At 34.8% G+C, this 14,289-nt stretch overlaps 6 protein-coding genes and 10 long non-coding RNA genes across 16 annotated transcripts; 7 read left to right on the top strand and 9 right to left on the bottom strand.

The window, feature by feature from the left end:
* Window positions 1-791: 791 nt before the first annotated feature.
* SPOM_SPNCRNA.823 lies at window positions 792-1,484 on the bottom strand. Its single transcript, NR_151203.1, has one exon. It is a non-coding gene; the product is annotated as a non-coding RNA (long non-coding RNA).
* On the top strand, window positions 953-1,383 carry SPOM_SPNCRNA.3082. The gene has a single exon (NR_192450.1). It is a non-coding gene; the product is annotated as a non-coding RNA (long non-coding RNA).
* A 45-nt stretch (window positions 1,485-1,529) lies between the features above and the next one.
* On the top strand, window positions 1,530-4,217 carry sck1 (serine/threonine protein kinase S6K family Sck1). The gene is made up of 4 exons (NM_001019184.3): window positions 1,530-1,866; window positions 1,983-2,673; window positions 2,723-3,689; window positions 3,740-4,217. Exons 1-4 carry the CDS (start codon window positions 1,627-1,629, stop codon window positions 3,930-3,932), a joined length of 2,091 nt encoding a protein of 696 aa, NP_593754.1. The 5' UTR covers window positions 1,530-1,626; the 3' UTR covers window positions 3,933-4,217.
* Window positions 1,672-2,397, bottom strand: SPOM_SPNCRNA.3081. Its single transcript, NR_192449.1, has one exon. It is a non-coding gene; the product is annotated as a non-coding RNA (long non-coding RNA).
* Window positions 3,066-4,489, bottom strand: SPOM_SPNCRNA.3080. Its single transcript, NR_192448.1, has one exon. It is a non-coding gene; the product is annotated as a non-coding RNA (long non-coding RNA).
* A 148-nt stretch (window positions 4,490-4,637) lies between these two features.
* nxt2 (nuclear import protein Nxt2) lies at window positions 4,638-5,583 on the top strand. Its single transcript, NM_001356062.2, has 5 exons — window positions 4,638-4,667; window positions 4,710-4,792; window positions 4,862-4,933; window positions 4,986-5,087; window positions 5,166-5,583. Exons 1-5 carry the CDS (start codon window positions 4,661-4,663, stop codon window positions 5,271-5,273), a joined length of 372 nt encoding a protein of 123 aa, NP_001342808.1. The 5' UTR covers window positions 4,638-4,660; the 3' UTR covers window positions 5,274-5,583.
* Window positions 5,514-6,824, bottom strand: seh1 (GATOR2-SEACAT complex WD repeat subunit Seh1). Its single transcript, NM_001019182.3, has 3 exons — window positions 6,746-6,824; window positions 5,771-6,704; window positions 5,514-5,716 (listed from the first exon to the last, which is right to left on the bottom strand). The coding sequence occupies exons 1-3, from the start codon at window positions 6,810-6,812 to the stop codon at window positions 5,698-5,700; spliced, it is 1,020 nt and encodes a 339-aa protein (NP_593751.1). The 5' UTR covers window positions 6,813-6,824; the 3' UTR covers window positions 5,514-5,697.
* Window positions 6,373-6,755, top strand: SPOM_SPNCRNA.822. The gene has a single exon (NR_151202.1). It is a non-coding gene; the product is annotated as a non-coding RNA (long non-coding RNA).
* Window positions 6,825-7,934: 1,110 nt separating the features above from the next.
* Window positions 7,935-8,385, bottom strand: SPOM_SPNCRNA.3079. The gene has a single exon (NR_192447.1). It is a non-coding gene; the product is annotated as a non-coding RNA (long non-coding RNA).
* On the top strand, window positions 8,045-8,985 carry glm1 (glomulin; the record flags this gene model as incomplete). Its single annotated transcript, NM_001019181.3, has 2 exons — window positions 8,045-8,354; window positions 8,410-8,985. 2 exons carry the CDS (start codon window positions 8,045-8,047, stop codon window positions 8,781-8,783), a joined length of 684 nt encoding a protein of 227 aa, NP_593750.1. The 3' UTR covers window positions 8,784-8,985.
* Window positions 8,986-9,240: 255 nt separating this feature from the next.
* SPOM_SPNCRNA.3078 lies at window positions 9,241-10,037 on the bottom strand. The gene has a single exon (NR_192446.1). It is a non-coding gene; the product is annotated as a non-coding RNA (long non-coding RNA).
* gdi1 (GDP dissociation inhibitor Gdi1) lies at window positions 9,388-11,165 on the top strand. The gene is made up of 2 exons (NM_001019180.3): window positions 9,388-9,532; window positions 9,618-11,165. The coding sequence occupies exons 1-2, from the start codon at window positions 9,411-9,413 to the stop codon at window positions 10,816-10,818; spliced, it is 1,323 nt and encodes a 440-aa protein (NP_593749.1). The 5' UTR covers window positions 9,388-9,410; the 3' UTR covers window positions 10,819-11,165.
* On the bottom strand, window positions 10,213-11,070 carry SPOM_SPNCRNA.3077. The gene has a single exon (NR_192445.1). It is a non-coding gene; the product is annotated as a non-coding RNA (long non-coding RNA).
* Window positions 11,166-11,188: 23 nt separating the features above from the next.
* SPOM_SPNCRNA.3076 lies at window positions 11,189-11,830 on the bottom strand. The gene has a single exon (NR_192444.1). It is a non-coding gene; the product is annotated as a non-coding RNA (long non-coding RNA).
* Window positions 11,831-11,936: 106 nt separating this feature from the next.
* On the top strand, window positions 11,937-14,287 carry ifh1 (TOR signaling pathway transcriptional corepressor Ifh1). The gene has a single exon (NM_001019179.3). It carries the CDS (start codon window positions 11,974-11,976, stop codon window positions 13,861-13,863), a length of 1,890 nt encoding a protein of 629 aa, NP_593748.1. The 5' UTR covers window positions 11,937-11,973; the 3' UTR covers window positions 13,864-14,287.
* Window positions 12,962-13,168, bottom strand: SPOM_SPNCRNA.3075. Its single transcript, NR_192443.1, has one exon. It is a non-coding gene; the product is annotated as a non-coding RNA (long non-coding RNA).
* Window positions 14,288-14,289: the final 2 nt, after the last annotated feature.

Here is a 14,289-nt window from a genome sequence, read left to right as displayed (position 1 = left end):
TAGCTGATATCTCTTGACTTTTGTTTTGGAAATTAAACTATTTTGTATTGATAAATTAACGTAGAAAAGCACCACGATAACCTGAACCTCGCCTCAGCAGCTGTTTGTTTAACCTATGCGGAAGACCCCCACATGGTCCTTATTATCGGTTTTATGCCTAACACTAGCAGCTTAGCAGTGGTTATTAAAATGAAAGCCCCCACAAAGTACTAAGATGGGTTTGCTAGTACGGCTAATCAAGGTTGCGTAGCAACGTTTGTCAGAGGAACGAAAAGTGGTACTTTGAATGTCATTAATTTAACCGATGATTTTCTTATTTTGTTTGTAATTTCTGATGGTCTTTTACGATATTTAATTTGAAATACTGTGCTATGAAAAAAAATAATAATAAACAATAGCAGTGAACTATGACAAACTAGCTCTTATTATATAAATTACTATACAAAGTTATCTTTTTACATGAAATTTTATTTCTCGTTTTTTTTAATCATTTTCCTTTTAAATCTTTTTTTTGGGGAGGGAATTAACAGTTTAAAAAAATTTTTAACAAGGGTTATTTTTTTGGCTCCATTTTAATTAATTGTACTCTGTAAATAAAAGATTTAATAAACTCAAGGAATATAATTGACCACAGTAATGAGTATAGAGAGACTTAAATAAAAAAAAATTAAAATTAAAATTAAATCAGCCGAAATACAAAAATCCCGAGTATTTTGCATCAAACGCATATCAGAAACCATGAGAAGCAAATAACAATTAGAAATTGTGCCCAAATTTGCTAATGTATGTCAGTAAGTTACAATTTTAATTGACCAGTGGACATCCTACTAAAGCTCATTCATTCAAACACTACAATTGATTTATTAAAGAAAAAGAAACTTTTCTGGTAAATTTAGTATGACCTTTGGTTAAGGCATCAGCCAACGCATTAAAAATTATTTGATAAATGTTTATAAAAAAAGAGTGTAGCATTTTTCGGTACTATCTAGGTATTCCTCGAAACTAAACAGTCGAAAATCTCATAGCTTGAGCTCTCCGAAATTACGTTGTAATGTGCTTTAATTTCTTTTGTATATGTAGGCTAAAATAAATATACATGAAGTTTCTACTAAGCCATTCGGAGAACTCTGTTTCGATACTCCTTCGTTGGACAAACCTTTGAAAATCACAAGACATTTCTGAGTCAACAGCGTATTAATTGCTCGATAAATTTCTTTTTCTGCTTTTAGAATAAGTGCATAATAATAAAATACACTGCAAAGGAATTTTTCAAATGTTTAGGGTTATACATCCCCCTTACCTGAATCCCTTAAGAAATAGATAAATGGAAGTGCGGCGCCCCTCTGATATTATAACCATTTAAAATTATACATCTATATAATCATAGTAAAATACGAATTAGTGTTCGAAAAATACTGGATTTTCTATCCGTTCGCTAAGATATCGTACTCCCGGATGTTACCACACTTTTCGATTAAGGGAATTGCGAAGGTTACATATGCGAAACACCTGCTGGTCGAACCAACTTTAAACACCACACCCTATTATTAGTAACACCAGACGAGGAATCCGATTCCATTAAAAGAGTATTAAAAGATTCTTGATTGATCATTGCTTTTGCTGAAAATGACCGAAATTTTCGGTAAATTGCATCGATCATCAAATTCTGAGAATACAAATCAAGCATCGCCATCCACAATACAATCGCATTCAACGCAACCGGTTCTTTCCAATGACCATTCTACGAAAGTAAACGATTACGAAGGGAAAGAGGGTGCTTCGTCTAATGGCTATGATCCCGTTTTCATGTCGGATCGGATGAAGATGCGTTACAATGAGATTACAGCTCAGCTTCACAAAGAACAGGTATGTTATAATTGATTTTTTGCTTGAAAGACAATCTTCCCCATAGCTTTCTTTATTGTGTTTTTCAAAAATCACTGTCTCCATAAATTGTTGTTCACTTGGCTAACCTATCATAGTCCTTAAAGGAAGATAAAGAATCTGGTTCTAATAGTTCCGAAAGCAATGGAATTACACCAATGGGTACATATTCAGAAAAACCCAAACTACTACAGAGTCGTACACCTCCATCTTCGTGTTACATTAGGCATGATACCGTTGTGCCAAAAGATAAAAATGGTCAGCATGCTTTTGGACGGCTTTATGTTCGATTACATCAAGGTAGAGATTTGAACGTCAAAAGTGTTAATGCACAACCTTATGCAGTAATCACCTTTGAAAAAACGCAGGTTATGGTACCTCCTCCTTTTAAAGACATTGACGGTGGGATACCCATTTCCATTCCTTCTAAAAACCGTCCTCTTGCTGGATCTGCTTCCGGTTCTTCTTCTGGACTACATTCTGAGCTAATGTTGGCTGATGTGCGTTGTCCTCATTGGGATTTTGAAACTGTATTTGATGTGACAAAAATGAAAAGTCAAATGGTTGTATCTGTATATGACAAATATGAAGACGATAAATTTTTGGGCTCCGTTAAAATTACACCAATTTTCCTACATGAATATGTGCAGGAAGCATGGTATAAGCTTGAGCCTCTTGACTTAACTAAGTCTCTGGAGGGTGAAATAAAAGTGGAAACAATTTACGAGCACATTGAACATGTTCGTTATGGGCCAGAAGATTTTACGGCCCTTCGTTTAATCGGAAAAGGTAAAGCTGCTTTAAGCTAAAAAATTTACGGTATACTAACTTTATTTAGGCACTTTTGGGCAAGTTTATTTGGTCCGTAAAAACGATACCAATCGGATTTATGCTATGAAAAAGATATCCAAAAAATTAATTGTTCGTAAAAAAGAGGTTACACATACCTTGGGCGAAAGGAATATACTTGTCAGGACTTCATTAGACGAATCTCCGTTTATTGTTGGTTTAAAGTTTTCCTTTCAGACCGCTTCAGATCTTTATTTGATAACTGATTATATGAGTGGAGGCGAACTTTTCTGGCATCTTCAACATGAAGGTCGCTTTCCTGAGCAAAGAGCTAAATTTTATATAGCCGAACTTGTTTTGGCTCTTGAACATTTGCATAAACATGATATTATTTACCGAGATTTAAAGCCTGAAAACATACTATTAGATGCAGATGGTCATATTGCTCTTTGCGATTTTGGTTTGTCTAAGGCAAACCTTTCAGCTAACGCAACTACTAATACCTTTTGTGGAACCACCGAATATTTGGCACCTGAAGTTTTACTTGAGGACAAGGGGTATACTAAACAGGTCGATTTCTGGTCTTTAGGAGTCCTTGTCTTTGAGATGTGCTGCGGATGGAGCCCCTTTTATGCTCCAGACGTCCAACAAATGTATCGTAATATTGCCTTTGGAAAGGTCCGTTTTCCAAAAGGAGTTCTTTCATCAGAGGGTCGAAGCTTTGTTCGAGGCCTTTTAAATCGCAATCCAAATCATCGTTTAGGAGCAGTTGCTGACACTACTGAATTAAAAGAGCATCCTTTTTTTGCAGACATAAATTGGGACCTACTTAGCAAGAAGAAGGTTCAGCCGCCTTTTAAACCGAATGTTCAAAATGATCTGGATGTTTCCAATTTTGATAAAGAGTTTACCAATACTAATGTGAAAAATATCAATATAGTTTCCAATGTTGATCCCGCTAATGCCTCGACACCTCTATCCAACACGATTCAGGACAGATTTCGTGGTTTCACTTTGTAAGTTTATTTTTAAATATTTGACCATCAACTAACCTTAAACTTTATAGTGTCAATAAGTCCATTGATGAACAGTTTCAGAACCTGGGACTACAAGAAAACGAAGAGACAGATAATTTACATGCGTGTCGCACAACAACCCATTCATCGGTTAATTCAATAAATTCACATGGGAATCCACGTACGGTGGATGCTAACGATCCCGTCGCAGATACTGTGTTCGGCGAGACGTTCGAAGCTTGATAAGCTTGCTCCAATCAAAAAATTTGTCTCCTATTATCCACAATAGAAGATAACTTATTATGTATTATGTTCCCCTTTCGTTATAGTTATTTTGTCTCTCAAAGGCTTCGCTCCGTGTTTTCTAGTTTACCCAGGAATTAAAGCAAACTGTGGGTGTTTTGCTTTTGTTTCCTTCTATCCTTTATTATTTGTTACGTTCTATTTTGTAGTCATCTTCATATTTTATTATGTGAACATTTAATAGATTAAGTTTTACATTTTTATCCCAACTCAAATACTTGTTGCTTTCTTTTAATTATGATTGAAGGTGCATTAATTATGCAAAATGTGAAATACATCGTTATAAAAAAGAATGTAGCATTTAATAAGCAATCTTCACAATCAAGTAAATATTATGTTCCATTTCGTTCATGATACTAGTTAGACGCTAGCACCATATTTTTTCTCATAAATTTTGTCTCAATAGGAACGGATAAACATCTATCCTGTTGTTTGCATGAAGTAAAACCCCTTCAAATCTTATTGCAAATTCGTTTTTCTACCATTGCCAATACTATTCGAATAGAGGACTTTTGCCAAATAACACAACTATAAGTTTATCATGTTATTTTACATATTAAGAGTTGTATCATTTTACGTTAAATTACTTAAGGTGTCTGTACGATCTTTTTTGACGCGATTTTTCGAACTTGAAATAATAGGTCTACCTTTTACCACCATCTTTCATTATGGCTGGTAAGATAAAAATTTGTATGATTTATTGCTAATACTCTGCAGACTATAATGCTTTGGCGACCCAGTTCACTCAATTTTACTACCAAACTTTCGATTCCGATCGTTCTCAACTTTCTTCACTATACGTATGCGACTTCTAATTATGAAATTAATCCTACGTGTATTTATCTGGGCAGCTAACTTATATATATTAGAGAGAAGAGTCGATGCTGAGTTTTGAGGGAGCCCAACTCCAAGGAACTAAAGCCATTGTGGAAAAACTTGTTGTATGATAATAACTGAAACGTCTTCCTTTTTTTTATTAACTGTTTGGTATAGAGCCTGCCTTTTCAACGCGTTCAACACCGCATCTCAACTTTGGATGCTCAACCTACTGGTACTACTGGATCCGTAATCGTTATGGTTACAGGTGAGCTTTTGGTAAGTTATAAGATTGATGTTACTTATTCTATTCATTTTTTTTTTTTTTGCTTTGCTCTTTTTTTAACCTTTTTGTAGTTGGATGAAGAGCAAATGGCCCAGCGCTATAGCCAAGTTTTTCACCTTGTTAACAATAATGGTAACTACTATGTCTTAAATGACCTGTTTCGTTTGAACTATGGTTGAAGAATATCATAGTGAAAATATTTAATACAAGTATCTTGATTATCTGCAATTTCATTTTCTTTTTTTTTATGCTTTTGTAGCGATTACCGGATTTTCAAACTACAACCTGTAGCAGATATAGCTTTTTGAACCCATCGCTTGTTTAGTTCGTTAAAACAAATTTTCGAATTGAACTCTACCTAAAAGTTTACATTAAGACTTAGTCTAATTTCGAAGTTTTACGCTAAATGAAAATTTAATCTCAAAGCGAATGTTAGTTCACTTGTCTAAAATTATAAATTAAAACCAAAAATTTATAAAGTAATATCTCCTTTTTTACAATTTGGTTATGATCTAGCTGGTAAATATGAAATAATTTAAGAAAGGAAACCAAGCAAGGTCGGCCATTCAATGTATCTGTTACATTAAAATTGAACTAAGTAAATCACAATTTTTCAGGTTTTCTGTCACAAGTTAGTATCATATATTCATGAGGCCGAAAGCATCTCTGAACTTACTTTTCTAAAGAAACGACAGATATGCATTTAAATAAATTTGCATAGGACGCTTTCCATAAACGAACGCACCCATCATCGCCCGAGCTGCTCAAAATAGTTCCTGTCACATTAAAACGGCATCTCCACACTTGACATTTATGGTTATCATATTCACCAATGAGTTCCACCTTCAAAGAATTTAGATTGAAATTTGAGTCTTCTGTCATTGAATTTCCAGCATCTTCTTCCTCTTGAAATACTTCTTCGCAAAGGGTTTCAACTTTAAAAATACGAACATTCCCATCTTTGCATGCAGTAGCTATCAGGTAATAACTACTGCCCATACTCGGAGCCCAGCAAATATCACGAATAAGATCTGTATGTCCGGGTAACTCAGCAACTTTTTTCCATTTTCCATGAGAGTTCTGCTTGTAAATGTAAGCATCATTCATGCATCCAACAGCAATGTACTGTTCTCGCCAACGTGATGGGCACCAATTTACACAAAACGCTGGTTGCTCGTTGCGCGAAGGAGGGGACGGCATTAAAGCAATTTCATTCATTAAAGTCCAATACGTTAAATTACCGGGTTCCATGGCCTCATAAATCCGTAAAGTAGCATCCGCCGAAACTGCTGCTAATTTGCAACCATGTTGAAAAGGGCAAAATGATATGTCTAATACGGCGCTACGAGCATCCATTAATTTTGCAACTTCAACCCATGTCTTGGATTCAAAGTTCTTTTTTTGTTCCTCATAGATCCGAACCCCTCTGTCTAAACTGCAGACAGCTAGCACTTGACCAAATGAAGGATGAGCCCAAGCAACCCTCATTAGACTAGCATCTCCTGCCCTCCATTCAGAAGTGATTGCCCATGTTTCAGTATCATCATTAAAATCGTAAACCTTGACTCGTTGATCAGCTGAACATGATACCATTCGACGGCCATAAAAGTCTTGACAATTAGCTACAAAATCTAAAATAATATTTCCTTACCGTATGTAACATCATTCACTAAATCTTGGTGATTTGTTTGAATCGTAGTAGCCGAAATATCATCCATGTTGGTAGAGACGAGGTGAGCTAGTAAAGAAGGGCCAAAAGATTTTATATGTAAATTATCGGTATCAGCGCAAAAAAAAAGAGGGTAAGTCTAGAAAAAATGAAAGAAGTAAATTTTTTGTAAAGAAGACTTTTCGCATGCTTAACTTTCGGTCCGACAAGTTAACTCATCGAAGGCGACAATCATAGTAAAGAATATACAAAACGACTAAAATAGTCAGCAAATATCTACTGCACATAATCTTCACTCAGTTCATTCTTAATAGATGGTAATAACAAATTTGTATACCACATTGACGTTATTTCACCTGAAGTGATTTGGTAAGCCAAAACGATAATAATCTAATATGTTCATTGACGTTTAAAAAATGAAATGAAAGTTTCAAGTACTATACAAATAGTCTTCCGGACTACTAAATTATTTAGTTGTTAGTGGTATGTATACCTCAGTCAATAGTTAGTTATTAATTACCTTCATTTACAAATATGAAATTATGTGCTTTTTTTAATGGTTTCAGTATAGTTAAAAGTATTATTGATATTTTGTTTAAGGTACAAAATCTTTTGATAAAATTATTGATTTAATTAATGCAAAACTGAAGTAGGTAATTTGAAAATATTAGTCCCCCATTAAAAAATATGCATATATAATGTTAATACTTTTTTTGTAAAATAAGAACTTCACAATAAAATGCTGAGGAGCCGTAATCAAAATTAGCAAAAAAATTCATAAAAACATTTTATTTGATTTTGCAAAGAGACAAACGATAGTAGTAACATTGATATCATTAAAGTGTTGGTTTTTTGAATTTATAAGCTTGTCTATTTATTAAATGCAGTCAGTGTTTAACAAAATAGTGACACTACCAGTCAATTCTTTTCAGTTTTGTATTTGCAGATTATCACAGATTTCAAAATGACTTTTGTGACCCATAATATGTTCTTGTCTCATGTGTGTTATTATACTACAATACTTCAGGACTTAATAGGCAAGTCATGTACAAGTAATAATGATTGTAATTGCACGTCAGTGCCACAAGTATAGTATATCTTTTAAATGGGAAATTTTTCAATTTTTTTTATTTTTTATACACTGAATGTCAATTGGCAATGCCATTTTGACTCTACGGAATTTTGATTATATTGAGTATTGTAAAACGACCCTTTTCTAAAAATAAAAAACAAAGCCTATCCCTTACTCGCTAATCTGAGTTAGTTCGATCAAGGCCAGAAATGGAACAAATCAGGCCGTTCTCGGATAACTACTTGGATCGTCTACGTACAGTTGAAGAGGATGATTATAATGACTGGGAGGGTTCATCTGATACAAAAACGTTATACTCAAGCGTATCAGACAGCAAAATAGGGCATAAAAAAAGTTTTCATAAGGATGGCAAAGGCTTATTTAAGACATTGCGAAATTTTTTGAGTTTGAAAACTAATAAGGTACCTAAAAACAGAAAGTTTTCATTACTAAAGGGTTCTAAATGTAACAATGTGGAAATTAAGGTGTTTATAAGGAATAATGATAAACAATCAAACGGTGCGTCAAAAATAGGATAATGACACTTTGTTTTCTTAAATTTTAACAGCTGTAGTTCATAATTTTAAAGGAAAAGATTCAATTCATGAAGCATGGAGCCAATATTTAATTTTTGATAGCATGGGCTTGAGTCCCCTTATACACATATCTGGAGAAGATAAATACAAAGTTCTTTGCTTATTTAGTATATGGAGAAGAAAACTTGGCAAATGCTCAATTTTTACTGTCCATGACCCCGATATCCAAAAGAAAATAAAAAGCATACTGTCATACTTATGGGAACTTAGTAATACAAATGACCCTCCTCATGTTATCGTGTGGCATACCGCAAAAGGCACTAATGTCATGACAATGGGACCTTTGGGACTAAAAGATGAAGATCTTTGGAATTATGCCAACGAAAGATCCAACCTTAATGGTACTACTTGACACCACTGCAATGCCTTTTAGAGAAGATACCGTGTATTTATTTTTATTTAATCTTTGTACTTATCGAGTAATGTGATATGATCGCAGAGCATCACCGTTACCCAAACCGACTACGAAATATTAAACTATTTTTTTTTGGGGAAACTTCATTACTAAGCTATTTGTAAACGAAAAAATATGTGCTGCTACTTCACGTTTGAACAGGATATTTATAATCGTTAACTACTTTTAGATAATGTTGAAAATTATTCCTCTAAGTATGAGTCCAAATTACGTGTTATGTAAAACAAAAAAAAAAAACAATTTATGGACAATATTCGGTTTTCAAAGAGAAATAGTAATTAATGTGTTTTCTGTATATTATGGAGATGTGATTAATACCGATGACCTGTAGCAATTGTTAAATTGCTGAAGGACTAGTAAACAAATAAAAATATATGTATTTCATTAAAACCGCGTTTTGCTAGCATAATTCAAGTAACATTGTCACTTTCACAGTTTATTTACCTCATTACGTCATGAATGTTTTGGCCAAGACGGAATTCGAACTCACACGATTGTGTAACTTGGATACTCGTTTAGAACTGGTATTTTGATTCAACCTAAACACAATACATTGATTTTACTATGGATGAGGAATATGATGTTATAGTCCTCGGTACAGGGCTTACAGAATGTGTTCTCAGCGGTTTGTTGAGTGTGGATGGAAAGAAAGTATTGCATATTGATAGAAACGATTATTATGGAGCGTAAGTTAGATGTGGTTAATATTTCACATAACCGTTGTTAATACCTGGATATGGACATTCTCAGTCAGTTACTAACTCCTCTTAGTGATTCTGCTAGTTTGAATTTAACTCAGTTATATGCTCTGTTTCGTCCTGGAGAACAACGACCAGAGAGCTTAGGTCGAGATAGGGACTGGTGTGTAGATCTCGTTCCAAAGTTTTTAATGGCGAATGGCGATTTAACCAACATTTTGATTTATACCGATGTCACTCGTTACATTGAATTTAAACAGATTGCCGGTAGCTACGTTTATCGTGATGGACGAATTGCGAAAGTACCTGGAAACGAAATGGAAGCATTGAAGAGTCCCCTTATGAGCTTATTTGAAAAAAGAAGGGCCAAGAAGTTTTTAGAATGGGTTAATAACTATCGTGAAGATGATCCAAGTACATACAAGGATATAAATATTGATCGGGATTCTATGGAATCTGTATTCAAAAAGTTTGGGTTGCAATCTGGTACTCAAGATTTTATTGGCCATGCTATGGCACTTTATTTGGATGATGCCTATTTGAAAAAACCTGCTCGAGAGACTCGTGAGCGCATTTTACTGTATGCGTCCTCGATTGCCAAGTTTGGCAAATCCCCTTATATATATCCTTTATACGGCTTGGGCGAACTTCCTCAAGGATTTGCTCGTTTAAGTGCAATTTACGGTGGTACTTACATGCTTAACCAGCCTGTCGATGAAATTGTTTATGGGGATGATGGTGTCGCAATCGGTGTTCGAAGTGGCGATCAAGTTGCAAAGGCTAAGCAAATAATTGGGGACCCATCTTATTTTCGTGAAAAAGTTCGTTCAGTTGGACGCCTTGTGCGAGCTATTTGTATCTTGAACCATCCCATTCCTAACACAGATAATTTGGATTCCGTTCAAATTATTATTCCACAGAACCAAGTCAAACGTAAGCACGACATTTATATTGCAGGAATTTCATCTGTTCACAATGTTTGCCCTAAGGGATATTACTTGGCTATCATTTCCACAATCGTTGAGACAGCTAACCCTTTGTCGGAAATCGCACCTGGTCTCAAGCTTCTTGGGCCTGTAGTGGAATCATTTTCTAGAGTCCAGGAAATATATGAGCCAGTGACAGATGGCACCAAAGATCAATGCTACATCAGTAAAAGCGTAGATGCCACTTCCCATTTTGAAACCTTGACTTGCGACGTTCGAGATATTTATAAGAGAATGACTGGCACTGACTTGGTTTTGAAGCAACGTCCCAAAATGGAAGATCAATAAACATTAGGAGAATCTGTGGCCTTCAAGTTTGTCACTCGCTGCCACTATAGTCGCACTGAATTTTGTTTTCACAGATTGGAATTTATCTTTAATGAATGAGATTAATGCATGATGCTATAAAATGTTATATATTGCATCTGAAAAAGATTTTTGGTCGTAAATGATGTTCTACGGCAAGTAGAATCGTCAAACCAGTATACTATTACAGTCAATGTTCATTTGATTGATGGGTATCGAATTAAAAATATTTTTCATTTTCAATTAGGTAGATGATAAAAATGAATTAGACTATTTAATAAACTTTGTTATCGCCAAGATATGAAAATAAAAATTAATTATATCTAATAATTAAGAAATATCAGTAATATAAGATTATGTAAAGAAGTTCAATAACATTATATGCCAGAAATTATTAAAGTTTTATAATGTATATTCCCAACTGGTTTCTACACGATTCAGTAACCGCTTTTACCGTTAACTTTGATGAGAGTAGTCAGCTTTACGGTGAGAAGCTTTAGAGAAGCTAGGCACCGTTAGCCAGGCGTATATTAGTGCTGTTTTGAACTACTCTGCTTGGTACGCTAGTAAAATTCATCTGTTCTGTAATTTAAACTTCTGTCGTATAGACATTATATTAGATATTTACCAACTATATTAGCAAAGTGCTTTAACAACTATTTTGCCAACAACGGTTGCTCTAAATTCATAATTAACTTCAAAATGATTAATCAATGAATGATTTCAAATTTATGACCCAACTATGAGTGCAATTACACCAGATGCTATTCAAGTTCATTCTATTGAAAATATTCCTTTACTTAGATGTAAACGAATTGCAAAAATGCAATTGGAAGTGCGATAAAAAATATGGAATGCGTGTGCAAATAATATAAAGTAGCAATTGTTGCAGATTCTGTTGTAATTTATAGCACCATTATGAACATTGGTGTCGTGAAGTTAAGTGTCGCAATGAAATTTGTGTTACCTTTGGGAATGCCGTAATGAAGTGAAAAATTAGGGCGGCATCACGCTGATTTCACGCACAACTTTTAGGGTAGGGTAGTTGGTGGAATCAGAACTAGAGGCTAAGAATTCCGCTTTCAAGCAGTTGAGTACTTAACCACAGCCAAGTAATTCGTCTTTGCGAATGTTAGGATGGCGCTAACGAATGGGCGAATTGAAGAGTATGATATACAGAATGGGTATCAAAATACTGAAGAAATTAAAAAGTTACCAGCGGAATTGAATTTTCCCGTTGATTTTGACAAAATGCCAACATTCATCTTTCAAGAAGAAAGACAGAAATTGGATTTGCCTTTATCTGACAGTGAGGAAAATCAATTTCATGATTTTTCTGATTCAAAATTATCCCTGGGATTTGAAATCGGTAGATCGAAAGAGAAATTTGTCGATGAAAAACCATTTTATTCAAATAAGGAGCCTCTGAAAATTAATTCTTGGAAAAAGTCTTCCTCACATCCCAAGTCGAAAGAGGTATCCAATGGACTTTTAAAAGTTTCTACTCCCCCTACAGAGTTTGTAAAACGAGAAAACGCAGGAATTAGACGACGTTCGTCTAATCAAGGATCGTTTGCGTTAGAGGCACCGAAAATTTTAAAAAGAGATGCAATGTTTAAAGAGAGTTGGAAAAATAAATGTTTTATTTCTCCACAAAAGGATAATCAAGGTTTTTCGAAAAGCAAGCACCTCTCAACGTACGAAGGTGAAACTGAAAATGGCTTTTCGACATCTACGGAAGAAGAAGAGGAAGAAGAAGAAGATATAGTTAGCGCTTCCTGGGTTGATAATTTGGACATGGACATGGCTTCTTTTAATAGCCATCGTGAACGTTTTCTTACCGAACATGTAAATATGGATGAGCGATCAGATGATGATTTCTTACTGGGGCTTATTAGTTCAGATTCTAGCGTTGACGATCATGACAATGAACAAGATGATGTTGACTTGATTGGATGGGAATGCTTCTTTGATGATTCTTCGGACGAACTCAACACTTTATCTCACCAAGCAGATGATGAAGGGGATACAACTGATGAAGAAACACCAGAATTACAAAACAATAAGTTATTAAATCTATCTACTCCTAAAAAATCTTTCGGTCAAACACCCCGAATCAAAACAGAATTATCGGAATCACCTAACTCACAACGTACTCTACTTTCAGCTGTCCCTACTCCGCTTGAGCTATCAGCTGAACTCGCCTATAAAGAAGATCTTACTTCTTTGGCTTCTCGTGCAAATATTTCCGATAATAGTACTGGTTTGACCCCAACACTAGCTAAAGCTACCTTAGCTCAACCAGTTTCTACAGTTGTCTCTGTAGCATCTTTTGAATTAGATCCAAGATTAAATATAACCCAACCAAAGCCGCCTGTAATGGGTACCTGGGCTAAGGAACCGAATCATTTGATTGGTATTATTGATGGTAAACACTCTCATTCCCTTCACCATGATAAGTTTGATGCATGTACAAAGGGTGAAAACACTGCTAACAACGGTTATGGGCCTCAAACTCTGAATGAAACTTCAGAAGAGCCATCCCTAGATGATATTCTTGATACATCTCTTCTGCAACCTTCTACACAAACTGATCTTCAAGAAGAAAATTCAGTTTCCTTTGCACAAGAAGATAATTCATTGAGTCGCTGGGAAAAAATTCCTATTGGGACGTTTCGAAAAAATCAGTACATAAAATCTATGGCACGTCGCGATGAGTTAATTCGAGATGAATGGTTTACCTTAGCTATCAAAACACGTGAAAAACGCCGACACAAAATTAATGCTACTGGTATGACTACCACAAATTCCGTTCCTTTACGACCAAAATCACGTAAGGCTCGTCGTGCTCTCAAAAAGAAAGCACGTAAAATGACTTTTCGTCAGATGCATTCTGATTTTCAAAGTGCGCTTGAAGACGAACACAATGATGGCTCTTACCTTGATAATGATTATGAAACAGTAGGGTTGGGCTTAGGCCCAGAATTATCTCCCCTATTTGAAATCTTAGAATCTTCTGGCTATTAAAATTTTTGTCTCCTTTCTAATTTATTTTATAAGTGTATTTGGTGTGCTGAATTATTTTCCAATACTACGATATTGGTTTCTTATTTTTTCGTTTATCAACCTTAATATATTTGGACTTTGTGTCTTTTCCTGTATTGAAGAATAAATCTATATGACATGGTTGATCACTTTGCTTTCATTTGGTCTTTGAACTTGCTTTGTTGCAACTATGTAATCAAGGATTCCCTATTATCACCAGTTCCCTGATCTTAGTTGACCGTGGTGGATTAGTTTGTCACACTTGACGTGTATTTTTTTTTTCTATTGGTTCAAGGTTTTGGCTTTGGTTTTCTTTGTTTCTTAATAATTTTATAATTGTGTCGAACCGATTAAATAACTTAGAGGCACTTTTCATATATGGTATATACATGGAATTAGTATATTTAA

The sequence above is a fragment of the Schizosaccharomyces pombe genome, assembly GCF_000002945.2.
Source record: "Schizosaccharomyces pombe strain 972h- genome assembly, chromosome: I".
Lineage (NCBI taxonomy): Eukaryota > Fungi > Ascomycota > Schizosaccharomycetes > Schizosaccharomycetales > Schizosaccharomycetaceae > Schizosaccharomyces > Schizosaccharomyces pombe.
The sequence above is the reverse complement of the archived record's forward strand: the minus strand, read 5'-3'. Positions and strand labels throughout refer to the sequence as shown.